General features: G+C 36.4%; 2 protein-coding genes across 2 annotated transcripts in view; one reads left to right on the plus strand and one right to left on the minus strand.

Annotated features, from left to right (window-relative positions):
* Positions 1-20,001, minus strand: part of GPR149 (G protein-coupled receptor 149) — an 84,120-nt gene that overhangs the window by 33,196 nt on the left and 30,923 nt on the right. The window lies entirely within an intron of this gene.
* On the plus strand, positions 6,564-8,196 carry LOC118894916 (protein SET-like). Its single transcript, XM_036851666.1, has one exon. It carries the CDS (start codon positions 6,875-6,877, stop codon positions 7,703-7,705), a length of 831 nt encoding a protein of 276 aa, XP_036707561.1. The 5' UTR covers positions 6,564-6,874; the 3' UTR covers positions 7,706-8,196.

Below are 20,001 nucleotides of genomic sequence, written 5' to 3' on the forward strand. Positions count from 1 at the left end.
GAGAGAAACAATGGCTATGGTGAGTCATGGGAATAGCAGGATATATTTAAGATGTAGGATTGGTGACTGATTTGATGTGAGTTGTGACAGAGAAAGAAATCAAGGAGGTTGACCAAGTATCTGGCTTAGGCAACTGGATGGGTGGTAGTGTGACTGCCAGAGAAAGGGAACACAGAGGAGAAGCAAGTTTGGAGCCATGGGATAGAGGGGTCAGGAGAAGATTAAGAGTTCAGTGTTGGAAAGCTGGAATTGAGATGACTGATGGGTGTCCAAATGGAGAAACTCAGCAGGAGGTTGGATATTGGGGCTTGGGGTTCGGGAGAGATTCGATCTGAAATATACATTTGTGTATATATTTGTATATATATTTGAGATGAAATTGAATCAGGAGAGTGTGTGAAATGAGAAGTGGATCCTGAAGAACACAAACATTTAAGGAATGGGCAGAGATAGGGGAGATCATAAAGGGGTCCATGAAGGAGTAAGCAAAAGAGATAGGAGAATAATCAGAAAAGTAAAATGCAATGGAATCCAAGGAAAGAGTAGAAGAAAGATAACAACAGTGTCAAATGCTACTGAGATGTCAGGTAGGATAAAGACTGAAAAGTCCATTGATCCCTGGACAGGTAGGGAATACGAGATGGAGAATCAAGCTACCACAAATGGGGTCAATGCAAAGATGCACATATATACTCTTTTCTCTCAGGGCCCAACATGGGGACAGTGGTTGATGAAACCCAAGTTGAGAAGCCCTTGGGAAATTTTAAAGGAAGTCCATGAAACTTCATCACTAATTGCCAAATACTTTAATCAAATAACCTGGTTTTGTCTGACAGTTCCAGTTTATAAAATCCATTCTTGTCATATGTGTTTATATTAGTCAGAATTTGTAGTCAGATTTTTTTGTTGGTTGTTGAAGGAAATATGGTCACTGTATATTTTTAGGAATAGACATAATGAGAACAAGAGATGCAGTTTATCCTGCTTTCCACCTTCTTGTATACTGAAAGCCTAAAGAGAAGGCACACAGTTTGGTTCCAGAATTCTGAACCTTTCCTGCTTCCCTCAGGACTCTTTTTTCAAGAATCTACATGTCAACTTTTCTGCACCAGTATGATGCGTGGGATTTTAGGTAACAAAAACATGCTGCAAAGAGAAGTAGATGACTATTCATTGCTACATTCTCAGTGCCTAGCACATAATAGGCCCTAAATAAATATGTATCAAATGAATGAAAGGAAATTGTAGGAAGCAATTTTAATCTTTATGACTAATAGAAAAGTGGGGAAAAGAACTGCTACAGAAAATATCTTTTGGGTGCTTAGAGTTGTTTGTCTGACCAGTTTTTAAAAAAATTATGAACTCTTTGAGAGCTAGACTACATATCTAAAGTGGCTCACACAAGTCTTAACATTCTCCAAGAGCCCCCAAATGGCAAGTGGTTGAGGGCAAGGGCTCTAGTCTGTCACAATATCCAGGAATAAAGGGGTGTTCCAGACTCAAACCAGGCTTGGTCAAAATGCCCAAAAATGAATATCCCAATATTTTTAGTAGCAAAGGGGAGGCACACAGATATGCCAAATCTGGGTTAGTGTATATAGCTCAGGGGTCATGTTTTAGTAGAAGAAACCATTCTTGGCAAATCTTAGGAAGCAAGGAAAGATTGGAAAGCAGTTGACTGTTGGCCCATCTCTTGCTTTTTTGATAGCATCATTGGAGATGCAGACCTTGGTCCTTAGAGAAACTCTTGAAATGGGCTAAGCAAACTTACCAGCATTTCCAACAACCCACCATCCTTTCTAACAGAATGCTACTGCAGAGTTGCTTAATAGACTTGTTCTCTCTGGTTAGCCTCTCAAGTCTTACATGATGTGGTAGAGTTTGAACAAAGAGAACTATTTAGGACTAGCTCTATAGCAGCTTTTGACAGAGGTTTGTTTCTGAAAATTCTAATATCCTATGCTCCTTAGGAAATATTCAATATGAAATTTTAATCCAATTATTCACCCAAGAGCCACTTTTTAATATTGCTTTCTTCCTTTTCTTTTCCTGGTAGAGGTACACTACCTAATATGCAATTTTATTTGTGTTAAGTAGGAAACATTACCTTAAAAAATTTAAAATGGTTTGAGAACATTTTGTCCTCAACAGTTCCATGCCAAAATATTACATTGTGTAAATATTGTACTTTTTCAAATGACTTTCATCTTTTTAAAAGTTTTTTTCTCCCCAGTGAACTCTCTTCAATACCATCATCAAAGCTTACCACAGGGCATCTTTGTTGGTATTAAATCTGTATAAATTCCTGTCCAAAATACCTTTAGCCTATTTTGTCAACTTGAAACTAGAACACTATTTTCACCAGAGGACTAGATGTGCCAGAATGTTAATTTTTAACATGCTGAATAGATCCTAATACTGAAAGTTATGAATCTAATTATATTTTCTCATAACTCATAATCCATAGTAGCAGTCTAAAAAGTCATAAAAGGAGTTATACTGAAGTTGGATGTATGTTCATATCCCTGATTATGAAAAGTATAAAACAATTTCCGTATTTTTTATCATTTGCTCCTTAATTATTCAAACTTTAGTTGCTGGAAGAGGCATTTTTCACAATGCCCATCTCATTGTTTACAAAGAAGTCTTAGAGTCAGGCCTTCGATTTTCTTAAAAAGACTCATTTCCTCCGCTACAACTGAAGTTTCTAAAAATGCGTCTATAGTAGCTTTGTTCTTTCACAAACCAATTCTTCCTGTTCAAGTTGTTCCTCCTTATATACGTTAAACATGTCAGGATGAAGCAATGTGTATAAAGAGATTAGTTATTGGGGTTAAATTCAAAGTTCTACCAGGAAGTCAAATAACCAATGTGTGTGTATTCACATTGTATGTATGTATCTTTATACTTTTCCCCAATTACTAATATGAAGCACATGCTATTTTGGAGGAGTGGATAACAAATTCATATAATGTGCCCACACATTTCATGGTTTGTCTTAAGGAACCAGGAGGAAAACAGCAGTATACACTTAGAGCATTCCTGTTTTAGAGAGCTTTATGTAAAAATATGCAAGGCAACAAGGCCATTGTAATAGAAATGGAAGATAACTGCAAAACATTCCCTCTCTGTCAATGCTCTAGAGAGACTTTTCAGCTCAGTGGTTAAGAGGCTGGGCTTGGGAGTCATATCTCGGCTCTACCACTTTAGATATGGATAATGTTAAGCGACTTCCCTGTGCCTCCGTCTCCTTTAACATATTACAGGGATTATAATAATGCTTATTTCATAGGGCTATTTTGAGAATTAAATGAAGTAAGGTGAGAAGTAAATAAAACAGATGTGTAAAGTATTGTAGAAGAGGGTATGTTTCAAGAAATGTTTATTATTGTAAGCCCTAAGCACCAGTACTCCTGAATTTTCAAACAGAAGATAATAATAAAATACACAGGGTAAATGGGGGTGATAAATTGTGGCAGGAATTTAGAAAGTAAAAAGATGTAAATTGGCAGTCGAACATAATTTTAAAGTGAGTGGGAAGAGAATATGTTGTATCATTACTTAATGAATATTCAATAGGATGGCCCTTGAGCAAGAATAAAGTCTTAAAAGAAAAGAAAGATTTTAGGCAAAGGATGTTTTGGTTTTAAATCTATAAAGCATATCTGTGTAAGCCAATATGAGCAGTGTGCTCTGGGCTAGAACATCTTCTTGCTCTGCAATTATTTTTTTTTTTCAAGCATTCTTTATTAAGGTATAATTTACATACCGCTAAACTCACCCACTGTAAATGTACCATGCAATGATTTCTAGTAAATTGAGTTGTGCAACCATCACCACAGTTTAGTTTTAGAACATTTCCATCACTCCACCCCAAAAATCTTTCCTCATGCCCATTTGCAGGTAATCCCTATTCTGGCTTTCAGCCTCTGGCAACCACCAATCTGCTTTCTGTATACATAGATTTAAATCTCATGGGCATTCCATATAAATGGAATCATACAATACATCGTCTTTCGGGTCTGGCTTCTCTCACTTTGCATACTGTTTTTGAATTGGTTTCATGTGGTAGTATGTATTGGTAGTTGATTCCTTTTCATTGCTGAATAGAATCCCTGTTTTGTAGGGGTATAATACCACACCTTTTATCCATTCTCTACTTGATGGACATTTGGATTGCTTGCAGTTTGGGGCTATTATAAATAGTGCTGCTATAAACATTCAAGTACATGTCTTTGGGCATATGTTTTCATTTCTCTTGTGTATAATCCTAGGAGTGCTGGATTGTATAAGTTTATGTTTACCATTTTTTGGAACCACCAAACTTTTTTCCAAAGTGGGTATACAATTTTACATTCCTACCAGCAATGTGGAAGGTTCCAGTTTCTTTACATCCTTGCCAACATTTATTACTGTATTTTAAAAACTGCAGCCATTTTAGTGAGTGTGTAGTGGTATCTGATTGTGCCTTTAATTTGCATTTCTCTATGATATTAAGGATCTGTGCTTATTAATCATTTTGTATCTTCTTTGGTTAGGTATCTTTTCAAATATGCTCATTTAAAAATCCGAGTTGTTTTTCTTCTTATAATTGCTTGTAAGAGTTCTTTATATATCATAGATAAACATTTCTTTATCAGAAGTATAATTTGCAAGTATTTTCTCCCAGTCTGTGGCTGTTTTATTAATTTTCTTAATCATGTCTTTTGGAGCACACAGTTATTTATTTACTTTCTTTTATAAATTAAAGCTATTTATTTATTTATTTTCATGTTCAACTTTATCAGTTTGTTCTTTAATGAATTATGCCTTTGATGTCATATCTAAGAATTCTTTGCCTAATCCAAGGTTATAAGGATTTTTTTCCCTGTGTTTTCCTTCACAAGTTTTGTAGTTTAAGTTCTTGCATTTATATCTTTGACCTATTTTGAGTTAACTTTTGTATATGGTGTAAAGTAAGGGTCTAAGTTCTTTTTCTTTTTTTAACATATTGATATCCAATTGTCAGCACGATTTGTTAAAAAGTCTACCTTTTACCCATTGAATTGTTTGGTTTCTTTGTCAAAAATCAATTGCCCATTAATGTAAAGATTTTTTTTCTGGACTCTCAATTCTGTTTCATTTGTCTATATTTTTATTCTTATGCTGGTACCACACTGTATTGATTACTGTGCCTTTATAGGAAGTTTTGAAATCAGGTAGTATATGACCTACAACTCTGTTGTTCTTCCCTTTGTGCTGCTATCATAGCATCCTTTACATTTAAAAAAATAGAAGATGTAAATGTTGGGGTATGTGTGTGTGTTTTCTGTTCATCTTTTTTGGTCGAAACACTCAAACAAAAAAACAACAAAATACCCCCACCCTTGTTATATATTCTAGAAGATCAAAGGTTTAGGATTGTATGGTAAATGAATATAAATGTTTTTATTTTGGCACACAGTTTTTACATTAGCTAGTCCTTGTTCATTAACACCTCTGTTAAAGAGTGTGTTTTCCTATTGGTTAAACTTGTAAGCATCAATGACGTGCAGTTCCTTATGAAACTGAACTTTTATCCTGAAAGTCTACTTCCAGGGAGTTAACTGCATGCATTATTTTGTACGAGAGAAACCCAAATAATTATTGCAAAATTATTCTTTGGTGGAAAGATTTTTCTACCATTTGAACTGATGCCCATTTCCCCAAGCCCCTGCTGTTGCCACAGTCATTTAACACAAATAGGGAACAAAACAAAATAAAATTAAGTAAGCAGGAAAGTTGTCCTTTTTGCAAGAGAATTGCTTCTACACTATTTATTCCTACGTTTATGTGATTACATTAAATTATTTATTTACATGATTTATAGATATAAAATGATATTATTCCATCTAAGGCCCCATTTAAACTCCCTTTTACATGAAAAATGGAGATTATTATGACACATTCTTTGACTTAACTATTGTGCTCTCCACCCCTCATCCCAGAGTTGCATCTACATACAGTGCTGTGCTCAGTTTCCTGTTATGGGATCACACATGAGCATAGTACTGCTCTCACAGGATGGAAATATTAAAGCATGAATAACTCAAAAGATAACTCATAAAGATAGTGATTTTATTATCTAGATGCCTGACTTCATTATTAACAGGTGTGTCCAAGGAATCATGACAAATCCATTTTCTGAATCTTCTAAAAGCATTTTGTGATTCTCTTTGTACCTAATTTAACTAAAATGTAGAGACAATTGCTCATTAATGATAAACATTTACACTGATGAGAATCATTGGGTTTTATTATGGCTGAGAAAAATAGAGGTCATTCCTTCATCAGGTGCTTCTTCAAATAAGCTCTATTATTCTGCAAATAGCCCTTTAAACCTCCCCAGATTAATTTCTCTCTTTCCCATCCTTTTTTTAGAAATGACTATGTTTCAAATTTAATATTTAAACTAATAATTAACACTAATTATCTCAAAATTGTTGTACCTAAGTAAATTAAATCCAAACTGCCAATATCCAATTCTGTAAAAGCACTTAAGGGTTAGATTATTCATACATAGTTAAAACAAAAAAAGCGGAGATCGAGCAGCGAGCTGGAGCGCGGAGCGTGAGTGAGGGAGCAGAGCTGCCTGCCCGCCCGCCGCCGCCTCCCCTCCGTAAGCAGGAGCCCGGGCCGGGGCCCGGCACGCAGCCCCAGCCCCTCCGTCGTCGTCAGGCCGCGAGGGCAGCGCGCGCGAGCCAGGGGGAGGGAAAGCGAGCGAGCGAGCGCCGGGAGGAGGCGGCCGGACCGAGCGAGCGCCCGCGTGTGTGGCGTGAGGGGAAGCCGCTGCCCGCCCCCTTCGCCTTCCCTTCTCTCCCCCTCCCCGCTCCCCCCCCGACCGCGGAGCAGCACCATGTCGGCGCCGGCGGCCAAAGTCAGTAAAAAGGAGCTCAACTCCAACCACGACGGGGCCGACGAGACCTCAGAAAAAGAACAGCAAGAAGCAATTGAACATATTGATGAAGTACAAAATGAAATAGACAGACTTAACGAACAAGCCAGTGAGGAGATTTTGAAAGTAGAACAGAAATATAACAAACTCCGCCAACCATTTTTTCAGAAGAGGTCGGAATTGATCGCCAAAATCCCAAATTTTTGGGTAACAACATTTGTTAACCATCCACAAGTGTCTGCATTGCTTGGGGAGGAGGATGAAGAGGCGCTGCATTATTTGACAAGAGTCGAAGTGACAGAATTTGAAGATATTAAATCAGGTTACAGAATAGATTTTTATTTTGATGAAAACCCCTACTTTGAAAATAAAGTTCTCTCCAAAGAATTTCATCTGAATGAGAGTGGTGATCCATCTTCAAAGTCCACTGAAATCAAATGGAAATCCGGAAAGGATTTGACAAAACGTTCAAGTCAAACGCAGAATAAAGCCAGCAGGAAGAGACAGCATGAGGAACCAGAAAGCTTCTTCACCTGGTTTACTGATCATTCTGATGCAGGTGCAGATGAGTTAGGAGAGGTCATCAAAGATGATATTTGGCCAAATCCATTACAGTACTACTTGGTTCCGGACATGGATGATGAGGAAGGGGACGGAGAAGAAGATGATGATGATGAAGAGGAAGAAGGATTGGAAGATATTGATGAAGAAGGGGATGAGGATGAAGGTGAAGAAGATGAAGATGATGATGAGGGGGAGGAAGGAGAGGAAGATGAAGGAGAAGATGACTAATGGAACACTGATGGATTCCAACCTTCCTTTTTTAATTTTCTCCAGTCCCTGGGAGCAAGTTGCAGTCTTTCTTTTTTTTTTTTTTTCTCCTTCTCCTCTTGTGCTCAGTTGCCCTGTTTTTGAGGTCTCTTTTCTCCTTTATACCATGGCTCACAACTTACTTTGGAGGGAAATACCTTGAGCAGAATTCATTGGGAAAAGAATCTCTACCCCTTTCTGTTCCAGATTCATTTTTATCCCTTCCTGTCTCAACAAAAACTTTATGGAATCAACACCACCATGCTCTGTGGGAAAAAAGAAAAACCTTCTGCTCCCTTAGCTCTGCTGGAAGCTGGAGGGTGCTAGGCCCCTGTGTAGTAGTGCATAGAATTCTAGCTTTTTTCCTCCTTTCTCTGTATATTGGGCTCAGAGATTACACTGTGTCTCTATGTGAATATGGACAGTTAGCATTTACCAACATGTATCTGTCTACTTTCTCTTGTTTAAAAAAAGAAAAAAAAAACTTAAAAAAATGGGGTTATAGAAGGTCAGCAAAGGGTGGGTTTGAGATGTTTGGGTGGGTTAAGTGGGCATTTTGACAACATGGCTTCTCCTTTGGCATGTTTAATTGTGATGTTTAACGGACATCCTTGCAGTTTAAGATGACACTTTTAAAATAAAATTCTCTCCTAATGATGACTTGAGCCCTGCCACTCGATGGGAGAATCAGCAGAACCTGTAGGATCTTATTTGCAATTGACATTCTCTATTGTAATTTTGTTCCTGTTTATTTTTAAATTTTTCTTTTTGTTTCACTGGAAAGGAAAGATGATGCTCAGTTTTAAACGTTAAAAGTGTACAATGCTTTGTTACAATAAAACTAAATGTGTACACAAAAAACAAAACAAAACAAAAAACAAAAAACAAAAAAAGCCTGTTAGCTTAACTACCTGCCATTAGGCCGTGTGTCCAAATAAATGCCAAGCAAACCCAAGCCCACCATATACTGAGCTAAGCCAATGTCAGATACAGGATTTTAAAAGTAGGAACATGAAAGCTAATAGCCAAGCCCCAGGGGCAGAAAAAACAGGAGGAAAATTCCTACAGCTATTTTACTTTTTGTATCTAGCAGATACTATGCTCTAAACCAGTGGTTCCCAAGTCTAGATAGTCGTCAGCATTTCTTCAGGAAAATTTAAAAAGATACAAATACCAGGAATCCACACTCAGAAATTTTTATTTAATTAGTCTAGGTGGGGACTGGGCATCATTAGGTAATTCTAATGTGCACTCAGGTTTCAGAATCACTGTTCTAAACAAAACCTCAAAAAGGCAGCTAAGTGCGGCATCATGACGGATGCAAGTGAGATTTTTTTTCCTGGTTAAAATATATTGAAAACAACATGGATGCCCTTGGGAGACGGTCACTGCAGACTATCAAGGTGCATTCACTAGACCTCAAAGACTTTTGCTATTCATGTGAGCTTGTCTCTTCCATTCATGTTGCCACTGACAGAAAGTAATCTGAAGAATTGGTGTTCTTGTTCCTCATCGTATACTTGCTTGTCAGATAACTGTATATTATAAATGCTGCAGATCAACAATCACTACATCATTTTGATTTGAGAAATCAAGATTTTTCAGGTAGCATTTTTCAAGAGTGCCAAGAAAATAAGGTTTTACTGTTTGAATTGTTGTATTTTTAAATTAATTCAGTTCTGTTGGTCTCCAAATATTTAGGGTTTCGTTGTTCGTATAATGATTATTTTTAAATGTTCCCTACCATACCAGAAATGTTTAGTTGCTTTAATAGTTTTAATATAAAGTCATTATTTTGGTGGTGGCGGGAGTGAGAAGCTTCAAGATTAAAACAGACTTTAAGATATTTGATGTGGAACTAACAGCTAAGATCTAACTGGAGAAATAAAGGTAATGATTTGAAATCCTCTTATGCAAGAGCATGGAAGTCATATGTTGTTAAGTCATAGCACTCAAAATTGAATTGGTGATATGCACTAATTTTTAAAAGATGTGATTACTTTCTAGCACAAGTTTCTTAGAAATATGCATTTGTCTTTAGAAGAGAGTAAGAGGTAATATTCTCAACCTAAATGAGTCCAACTGATGCTAAAATTACCTATTTTGCTACCCAGCTACTTCTATCGTCTCCAAACAATAAGACATCTTCCAACAGACGTTATTCTGCTAAAAGTCAGAAAATGTTTTTTCAACATAGGGAGTTAATATTTCCCTGTGGGCTTCAAGGTTTCTTATAACTCTGGCATTACTATGAGAGAATAGGAAACATTTAAAAACTGCTTGTTTGAAAGAAAAAGAGGACAGGCCTTTGGATCTGTTATATCTTGAAATTTGACAGTGAGGCTGAGCAGGAGGGAGTGAGGAGAGAAGGAGCTGAGTCCACTGGTGAGACAAAATAGCCAGAAAAAACATTTCAGACATATGGGTAAATCCCACCTATTCAGGAAGTGACATTCATTTTCCCATCGACACCTGGTGCCAGATGTAGCAAAGTTCAGCCAGGGGTGGGTGGTGAAGGACATACTCAGAAATCCAGGAAGGTATAGGAGACTGTGCATGGATGCAGCACCCTGGTGAATCTAGATCCCTTTACCAGAAATCAATTTGCAGAAAGCCAACTTACTAAAAGGTCAATTTGTGAAATGACCATTTAATCAAATTTACCAATTATCAAAAGCTCGGACGGAGAAACAGTTTTCTTGAATATATTAATGTGTTTTACTCTAGTTGTACTTTAAATAATATTCAATTTATTAAATGCTGAGGGTCATAGGATCATTAACTTTTCTTATGAGTATGTTCATGAAGAATAATTTTATAAGGTGAATATCCATATTTAATATATTCAAGAATATATTCTTGATCATATTCAAGTAAAATATATTTTCAAATATATTCTCAATAAGAATATATACAAATTCATTTAACATTTTCAAAAAGAATGTTCCCTAAAACAAATTGTGAGTATGTTGATAAATTTATTAAATTCAGTGAATCAGTCATTCCGAAAATTGCTCTTTCAGGGAATTGATTTTTGGTGAATTGCTCTGTGGGCTGGATTGGGGGAGGATTAGGGCTGAGATGGGGGTGTCAAGGTCTGGAAAGAGTAGAAAATGGCTCTAGTATAGATCGTCGTGAGGGTAACCCAGGACACAGTGCCTATGCCCCGTATCTGGAAAAGGGCTGCTATAATAAGCCTGGATGAATGGAGGCATTGGACCAGAGGCTACTTATTTATAGCCTCAGGTTGCTCTGAAAAAAAAAAGGCTGGATCTGCAGAAGATGAAATTAGTTGACCCAGCTGTGGGAGAACTGGGGAAAGAGGAAACTCAGAAAACAGGCTTGGGGCTGAGAAGCTTTACTGAGCAGGCCACATTTAAACCATCTCAGACCACAAAGTCATCTCTGCTTCCTTTAAGTCATGGGTGGTCCCAAGAGAGGAGACAATTCAAGTAGGGTTTGGCTGAGGCTGCAGGCACCTACTTCTCTACAGATTTCTCTCCTTGAAAGGAAGCAGTATTTTCAATTCTTATTTTGTTTCAGTCCCTGGCAGTGAATATGGAGCACAGTACTGGGCACACCCAAAATAGGTTAAAAAATGCTCGTTGACTTGATATAGTTATATCTGGACTCTTGAAAACTCACGTCAAATCATTTATGGCCTTTCTCACGACAAATTCTAATTTATGCTTTGTATGGCAAATTCCCCAGGAATGAGAATCTCATATTTCACAGGCATATGCTTGAAACACAGAGGTGCTACAGTTGTACCTTGACCTTTGAGGAAGAAAGTTACATACAGATACTGAATTGAAACCAAGCCCTCTGCACTTGAAAGTTCAGAGGAGGTTTAGAAAATTATGACGATTTAAAAGCTTGAGGCATCTTCCTGAAATCTCAGGTGAGATTTTATTTCTAGTAAACTAAACTTCAAAGAAGCAAAGTTATAAATAGCTATTACTAGTAAAGGTCTAGCCATTTTCTCATGTAGAAACATTTCCAGACTCTTTAATTATATAAAGTAACTAGGAACAGCTCAAACCTAAAAAGACTTATTCAAAACCAAAGTCTGTTTGCCTCATCAGTAACTACCTCAAGGTATACAGCTCAGTAGTAGATACAAACATCTTCAATAAGAAATACCAATCGAGGTGATTACATGGTTGCCATGGAAGCCTAAAATTTGGGCTTATATAACTGGGATAGAGAAAACCCTACTACACTGGAGAGAAGCTTTTTGAAGTGAAATGTGGGTACAGTGCAATGTATGAAAGAATTATAGACCATAGCATTCTAGAGCTGGAAAAGACCTGAGGTTACCTAATTCCAATCTTTTCATTTTTCTCAAATGTCTCAGTTTTCAGGTGAGAAAAAATGGCAAAGAGCTTGCCCAGTGTCACATAATCAGTCCCTGAGCCAGACAGAGTCCAAATTCTGTCCAGCAACAAGAAAGCCAACCAAGATCCTGGGCTTGTATGCCTTTATGTATAACTACTGTGTGTCAGGGTAGAGCTAACTTGGGGTTCATGGTTGGAATTCCAACATCAGTATGGCTATTCTTTCTGGCTATAGAATAACTATAGACTAGTTATTAGCACTTCTCCTAGGCAGAAGAGGATGATGTATGAGACATTGTTGATTCTTCTTCACCTCTTCTCTCCTACCAGCTTCTCTTATGGACTTCCCCTAAATGGACATGTAAGTAAGCTACAGCCTTGAATGCATATTATTTGTTTTGTGAGTATGGTTGTGCGGATGCCTGTGTTTCAAGAAATACTATTTCTTAAAAAAAAAAAAAAGAAATACTATTTCTTAAATGATACGAGTGTGTAGTGCATATCTAAGCTTATGGGTTGAATATGAGTCAATCTATGTCTGAGGTCTTGGTGTTTAGATATTGTTAGGTAGAGAAGTTATTTGCTGAAAAGAAACTTGAAGTATGCCTGCTATAGGGCAGGCAAAGATGATGAGTTTGGAGGTTAGCTGACCTGGTTTTCAATCCCAATCCCTGGGGATCCTTTGGAGATGGAAAATCCAGAGTAGGAACTCATATATTTTTTGTACTGGTTGTGAGTACTAAGAAGCTTAAAACTCACAAGAGGAACTCTTACCATAGGCATGACACCCTTACCATACAGGCATGACACTCACCCCTTGTGAGTGAGTGCCTAGTCCTCTCATAGCTACTGGCGGGGAGTGAGTAGGACAAGAAGAGAGGTAAAAGAGAACCCTGGAGTCTGACATTCTGAGTATAATTTTGACCAGGTGCTCACCAGCTATGTGATTTTAGGGGAGCTCCTTTTTGGTTTGTTTGTTTACCATCGAGTCTACACATGGACTATATACCCTTAAGAACTGGTTGAGGGACAGGCATAAATCCAAAGCTCTCCAATGTGGTAATTTTCACAAATTTCTGTAACCATCTGACTCTTTGGTACAGATAAAGGGAATGACTAATGGCTCATAACAAATGTTAGTTAAATGAATACATGAATTAATACATATTTAATCAACATTAAACACCTAGTATTTGAAAGATGCTTCATACTCTTAGCTTGTTTCACCTCAATATGCTGTGAGGTGAATATTTTTATCTCCCTTCACAGTTGAGGGAATTGAGGGTCAAACAGAGGTTGAAGAATGGTCATAAATCAGAACTAGAAGGTGCCAGCTTCGAGCTCCTGAGACCACAATTACAACTTACACAACTGCAAAGAACTAGACGTCGCTTCTTAAGACCCAAGAGTGCCCCCTCTGCTTTTGTTTGCACCAGTATAGGATCAGCCTGACAAGTACCCCCCAAAAAGACTCAAACATGACCTCAAGAGAATACTCTTTTGAGGGAGGAAGATGATGCTGTCTCATGGTGTGACTCTGTGATCACAGGAAAGGGCTGTTTGTACGGATGTTTTAAAAGAGATCAGATTTCCACAGTGGAGCCTGTATCCATCTCCCTAACTGAACAGGAAGCCCTTTGTAGTGTAATCCAGTTGTTTAAGGCAACATTCATCATATCTTCAGAAGAGACCACCTCTCACTCTGATTCCACCCAGGGACTTGCCTTAGAGAGACAGTGCATTCTCAATGGGCAAAATGTCCCTGTGAAAGATGTTGCTGAAGAAAACACAAGATTAGGGACAAAAAAGAAACATAACCACTTCAGTTTTAATCCTTGTAGAGCTGACACTAAGATTTGGTCATCTAAAAAACATTAATTTATATTTTTCTTGCAAAGACATTTATAATAAAGTTAGGAATGTCTAAATAGGAGAGTCAATATTTTAAAAATATTATAATAATCTGTGTATTTTCTTTCTGTTCATCCAGGATAAATTCAGCTTTTCTCTTTTGGAAGAAGGGTTGAAGTGTATTTTTCTTCTCTTTTGCCCTTTAAAAGAAATATCCAAGAGACTCTCAGGATTATGCTCACTAGATGTTAAATTTTAAAATGCATAACTGAATATATATAAACAATACCTATCACTGCAATTTTTGAATAGAAATTTTGTACCAAAAAAAAAAATGTGGAAAGTTCCTGGACTTTTCATGCCTCTGTGGGTTGAAATGTGCTCTCTTCCTCCCACTCTTTCTGCAGGATGAACTATTATTCCTTTCAAAGCTCACAATGAAAGCTGTGATTATTTTAGTTCTCCCTTCAGCAGAATTAAGTGTGCCTGTAGCATTTTTGCCCAAACCACAGTAATCAATTATCTTGAAATATTGTCATTATCTGTGCCCTCCTCCCTTCCTGATCCCTGAGTTACTTGAGAGCAAGGGCTCTATCTTATTGCCTTTGAATATTAATACCTAAGCCCTGGGCTCAATGAACAGTTTTTGAGTGAATAATCTAGACCCAGTCGGAAGTACCTTGATATTCTCCCCATAAGGTCAAGATGCAGTGATCTGACATAAACTCAAACCTGAGAGAACCCAAGCATACATCAGATCTCATGTCTTCTTTAATTTTGGTAGAGTAGGAGTCAGTGAGCCTAAATTATTTCCTTAGTTCAATCATCTACTATCTCTGGATGTCTTATTAAACTTCAAAAAGCGATACCTTCTCCAACATGGGAATGGTGGAAAATAAATAAGACGACATCTAGAGAACCAGAGTTTCTTATTAGAGAGTACATTATTATTGTCACATCAAGCAAGCTTCCGGCACTCTCCAGAGTGCTGAAAAATTTACCCCGAGAAGAAAAAACAACCTGGAAACATTTTCACTATCCCTGTGCTTTCTATTATTAAATAGTACACATCCTGTGAACTCCTGTGGTATGACTCTAGAAAAAATGAAGCAAAAAATAAGACAAAGAGTGAAAAAAATAAGCCTGAGCATTAGTTTTGTGGAGGACCAATGATTTTTTATAACTTGCCTCAAGAGGCAGAGGCTTTTAAAATAAGGAAATAATATTGTTTTGCCTATTTTGAGTTGGAGGAAAGCGCACTGATGTGTGGACCATACACAGTTTCTAATAACATGCACTTTTAAAAATGCCACTGGTTTTTCAGGTTGTTTTGAAAACTTATGTTTCAGTTAATAACTTATTTAGAAAATCCCAATGATCTATGTTACCTTACATTTTAGGTACATTTACATTTAGTTTTCCTCTTCTATAAAATGAGTTGTGGAAAATAGCAACATTCCAAAATCTATGGACTCTTATGAACTGTAATTTGTGGGAAAAGTACCAATTTGGAATCCAATTTTCCTTTTGTTTTTCCTGTGTTTTATCAGGACAATTTCAAACAACTTCTCTCTGTTTTTGTCCCTGTCTCTCTTTTTTCTCCCCATTTTCCCAATGTACTCTACGCTTTTATTTCTGAGTTTTCTGAGTCTATAAATACTTGGGCTTCTAAGTATATGCTCTTACCTGAGGACTGACTAAGGAATGACTTTCTGGTACCTTGGAAGCGGCATTCAGAAAACATAACCATAGCAAGGCCTGTGGAGTTGACAGGCAGAAACAGGGCAGGCAGGCCATGATTCATTACTTACTCTATTGCCCTAACTTGACTCCAATCCACATGACCTGCAGGTTGACTATACTATCACAGAACCGTATCATTCATGGCACAGACAGAGGGAGAGCAGAATTTTACCTCATGAATTGGCCACTGTCAGGAAAACCAGGACCACTGTTAAGCTAAACATTTCACAAATATAAATACGTATTCAAATAAAGTGAAGAAACCACTTTGTATGAGGGCACTTCCTAGTGAGTGTGAGTCGGAATTAACAAAGGAGAAGAGGAAGAACAAAAGGATTACCTCAGGGTTTCAAGAAAAAGGTAACCACTTGTAGGAAAATCTGGGAGTGGTTGAGCCCCAGATCATTTATTAATTCATTTATTCATCATTATGGAGTAGTAAGCTCACACCAGGCACCATATAAGACTCCGGGAGACCCAAAGATTCAATCGCAATCTAGTGGAGATGGCAGACACATAATTACAAAAACGCATGATGAAAGACAGGGTAGATACATTTAAAAAGGCACAGAGGAAAGAACAATCACCTATGCTGGGGACACAGTCCATCAAAACTTACTGAAGTCACCTGGGAAATGGGTCCAAATCATCTCTGGAAATGACCTTATCTCTTATGAGTCTTCCAGATCAGAGACGAGCAAGGGAAACATGGGTCTTCTGGGATTAGTATATATGAAATCAAATGTTCTGTAGGAGTTTTAGTGCAGACTGAAGCCTCCTGAGTTTGGATTGGCACTAATGTTGGATTGAAAATGGGTAGGATGAAATTTGAGGTCTGAAATCCTCTGATTTCTTCTTTATAATAAACTGATTTTGGCAGTAACAGATGAGGAAAAAATGCACTTCAGCTATTTAAATAAGTTTTAATACACAGAAGCTATAGAGCAGTTCCATCCAATAGAACTTTTTGCAATGACAGAAATGTTGACTTCACTCTCCAATGAAGTAGCCACTAGACACATGCAGTATTGAGCACTTGGAATGTGACTAGTGATACTGAGAAAATGATTTTTAAATTTTATCTAATTTTAATTAATGTAAGCTAAAGTTTAGCTACATTTGGCTAGTGGCTACATTACTAGACAGTGCATCTTCAGAGCATAGAAGACCTGGTCCCAGAAAACTGAGATGAAAAGTCCAATTTAGATTAACAACTAAATTAACAAGTATGACTTACTCTAGAATACAACTGGAATAAAGTGTTAGATACTACAAGGCTTCTACCCAAACCTGAATGTTTTAAACATTCCAACTATATAGATATGCAGATGTTCATTGATTAACATTAACCAATCAGCTGCCTGAGACCTTATGATAATTGCCTTCTAACTAGCATTCCAGCTCTCCAATAAGTAGTTTCTGTCTCCTAGTTATCATTCAAGCTGATTCCTCCCTTTTGGCTTTATAAAAAGAGTAAGTACTTTCTTACAGATTGCACATCTGAAATATATTGTTTTAGATCAGTAAGTCTATAATTCATATATGTGAAAAGCTATAATGGGGAAGAAATTTTAAAAGTTGGAATATTTTAGAGGAAAAGTGAGTGCTGGGATATTAACCTGTTAGGAAACTAAATCAGACTTGAAGATACTGACCTTAAAAAGCAAATAAATAATACTCTTAAAGAACTGACTTATTCTTGGGAGGTGAACAGAAAGCTTAGGAAGTAGATTTGGGGAAATATATTTAAAATCAGGTTGTTCAGTAATTTCTAGAGCAAGACTAAAACCATGGATACCTAAAAAATCATACACTCTGTCAAGTAAATATAATGTTTTCCAAACCTCGATGAATACAGCAAAAAAAAAAGAAAAGAAAAGAAAAGAAAAAATCACATATGGGAAAGCAGGAAATCATGTAAGAGTAATTTATTGATATGAAAACACAGACAGGGGCTTCAAAATATTTATTTAATATTTGAAAGTTGTATGTTTCTTGACTATTAGTACTTTTCCTGATTCCTTAGACTCATATAGGGGCAGCAACTATTAAGAATTATAAACATGCTAATGTGTGTCTGGTTTTGAATCTAAATCTAGAGTACTTAGGTGGTTGGAAATCTGTAAGATTCTCACTGGAACATTTCATTCCAAGCAGGTATTTTTAAAATGTTGCCTAGATGAGCTTAAACTTATAAATTACATTTAAATATTTTACTCAGATCAACTTCCATTTCTTATAAGGCAATCTTTGTTTAGTGAGAGACCAATGTAGCTATTGTCATTTTTATAAGTCAGGTAACTTATAAAAATGACACTAAGAAATAAAGCCAAGCACCTAATTAATTGTCAAGAAATAGTGGAGCTCACATGTTATTGGTTTCTGTTATTAAGGAATTTATATTTTTATGACATATCTAAAGAAACAGTATTCTTAATTATAAATATATATGCTCAAATGTATATATATGTGTGTGTATATATATATATATACATATTCTTTTATTTTGTGACTTTTAACTTACTATAATGGGAGGCTTAAAAACTTTTCTGTTTGTAATGAGTTGACTTTATTACTCTTCTTTTGCTTCAAAGTTTCCCTAAATCTAAAACTTCTTATGACTCAGTATAGGAGCTATCCATCTAAAGTAAATATTATATAATTTGAGAGGGTGTCTTACTCAGAGGGTTTAAAAATATAAATTATATCTGAAGGTGAACAAAATATCATGATTCTAAAAACAGAATTTCAAATAAAACTTGACATCAATAAAATATTTTTAGGAATATAAATATTAAGATTTATATTATGTATATAAGGACTTTGTTGCAGTTAGAGATCTTTTCTCTCTTCCCCTTGTCTTGTTAACCCTTTTTCGATCATTTCCACCAGCCTGAGATAGGGAGGGAAAGAGGTAAAAAAAAAAATGAGAATGGTTTCTTCTGTCCATTAGTTCCTTCTTATTTTAAAGAATATAGTTTTTAAAAAGATGTCTAAATATTGAACCAGAAGATATGGCCTTGAGTTTGAAGTGTCAATGTTAGCCTTGTAACTTGGATATTTGAATCCTTCCCACTGTTCTGTAGATCCATTGGGAGTGGTGGGGGGAGGGAGGGAAGTAAGTGTTCATGAATTAGAGATCACATCTGAAATGGAAGCAAATCCAATTCCTATTATTCGGGAAAAGTTGAGAGTCATGTTAGGAAGACCAAGTGCCTAAATCGGTTCTGGGGTGAGGTGCCTGGTAAAGGACAGACCCATGGGAAAACAGAGAAAGAATCAGATTCTAAGGAGAGATAGAGTCAGAAACGCTCATGCCAAGAGAAGGCAGGCAGGGAAGAAGGGGTCCAGGACAGCCAACTTGGAGGGACTGTGGCTCATGTAATCTGACACTGGGTGTTACTGCACGTGTTTTATGTAGAGTCTTCCTAAAGAATGGAGTATGCCAGTGGTGTGCTTGAGCTGACTTTGTATTGACGTGAAATTTTCAGCAATCTTGAGAGTCAGTTGCTAAAAATTAAATTATATAAACTTATAATAAGCTATATTATATTTAAAACAAAGATAATGAATACTCAAAATTCACCCTTCCTATTTATCTTATTACATTTTGTCATTATATATGCTCTTGAGATTATTTACATCTATTGTATCTGTACATTGGAAGTACTATATAATATGCAGCTGTACATTTCTTCCTAACTCTGCATTCAGTGATATTACTTTGGTAATTTGAAATCAGCCATGGTGGGAGTATTTATACCATGGAAGTTAGCAAATGCTACAAATTAGTGCTTGATTTTTTTTTGTTTTATTACTTGCCTAGACTTAAGAAAGTAGTGGAGAAAATATTAATAATACTATTAGAATTAAAGTGTGTCTTGTTCATAGTCATTACATACGAAGAGCACAGAAAATTGAAAACTATTATCTGATTCAATAAAGGTTTTCTTATATCATTGGCAAACAAAAGTCAATATGCCTTTGTTGTTTCACTTTCATCTTACTCATTAACGTATGAGAATGTTAACCAACATTCATATTAGAAATACATCTATTTGCCAATTGCAACTTGGCTGTGGATTTGAAATTTTGGCAAAAATCAGTGAAAGCATTTTGTGATAAGCAAGGAACTATATGGAATTTACAATAAAGAGTAGTATATTTTTAATATTATTTGTAAAAGGATTGTGTGCTCCATATTCTTTATATCAGTAAAATTTATAATAATCTTATGTACTTACATACCTAGGTATATATTCACACCATTGGAATATTAATCTCATTTCAATTTACTTATCCCTCAAAGCAGATGAAAACATCTGTGACTGTCTAGGGGGAAGATAA

Source organism: Balaenoptera musculus, chromosome 4 (genome assembly GCF_009873245.2).
Source record: "Balaenoptera musculus isolate JJ_BM4_2016_0621 chromosome 4, mBalMus1.pri.v3, whole genome shotgun sequence".
NCBI lineage: Eukaryota > Metazoa > Chordata > Mammalia > Artiodactyla > Balaenopteridae > Balaenoptera > Balaenoptera musculus.

What these genes read in the sequence shown, in the direction of transcription:
- LOC118894916 (XM_036851666.1), top strand. Translation starts at nt 6,875, where the DNA reads ATGTCGGCGCCGGCGGCCAAAGTCAGTAAAAAGGAGCTCAACTCCAAC.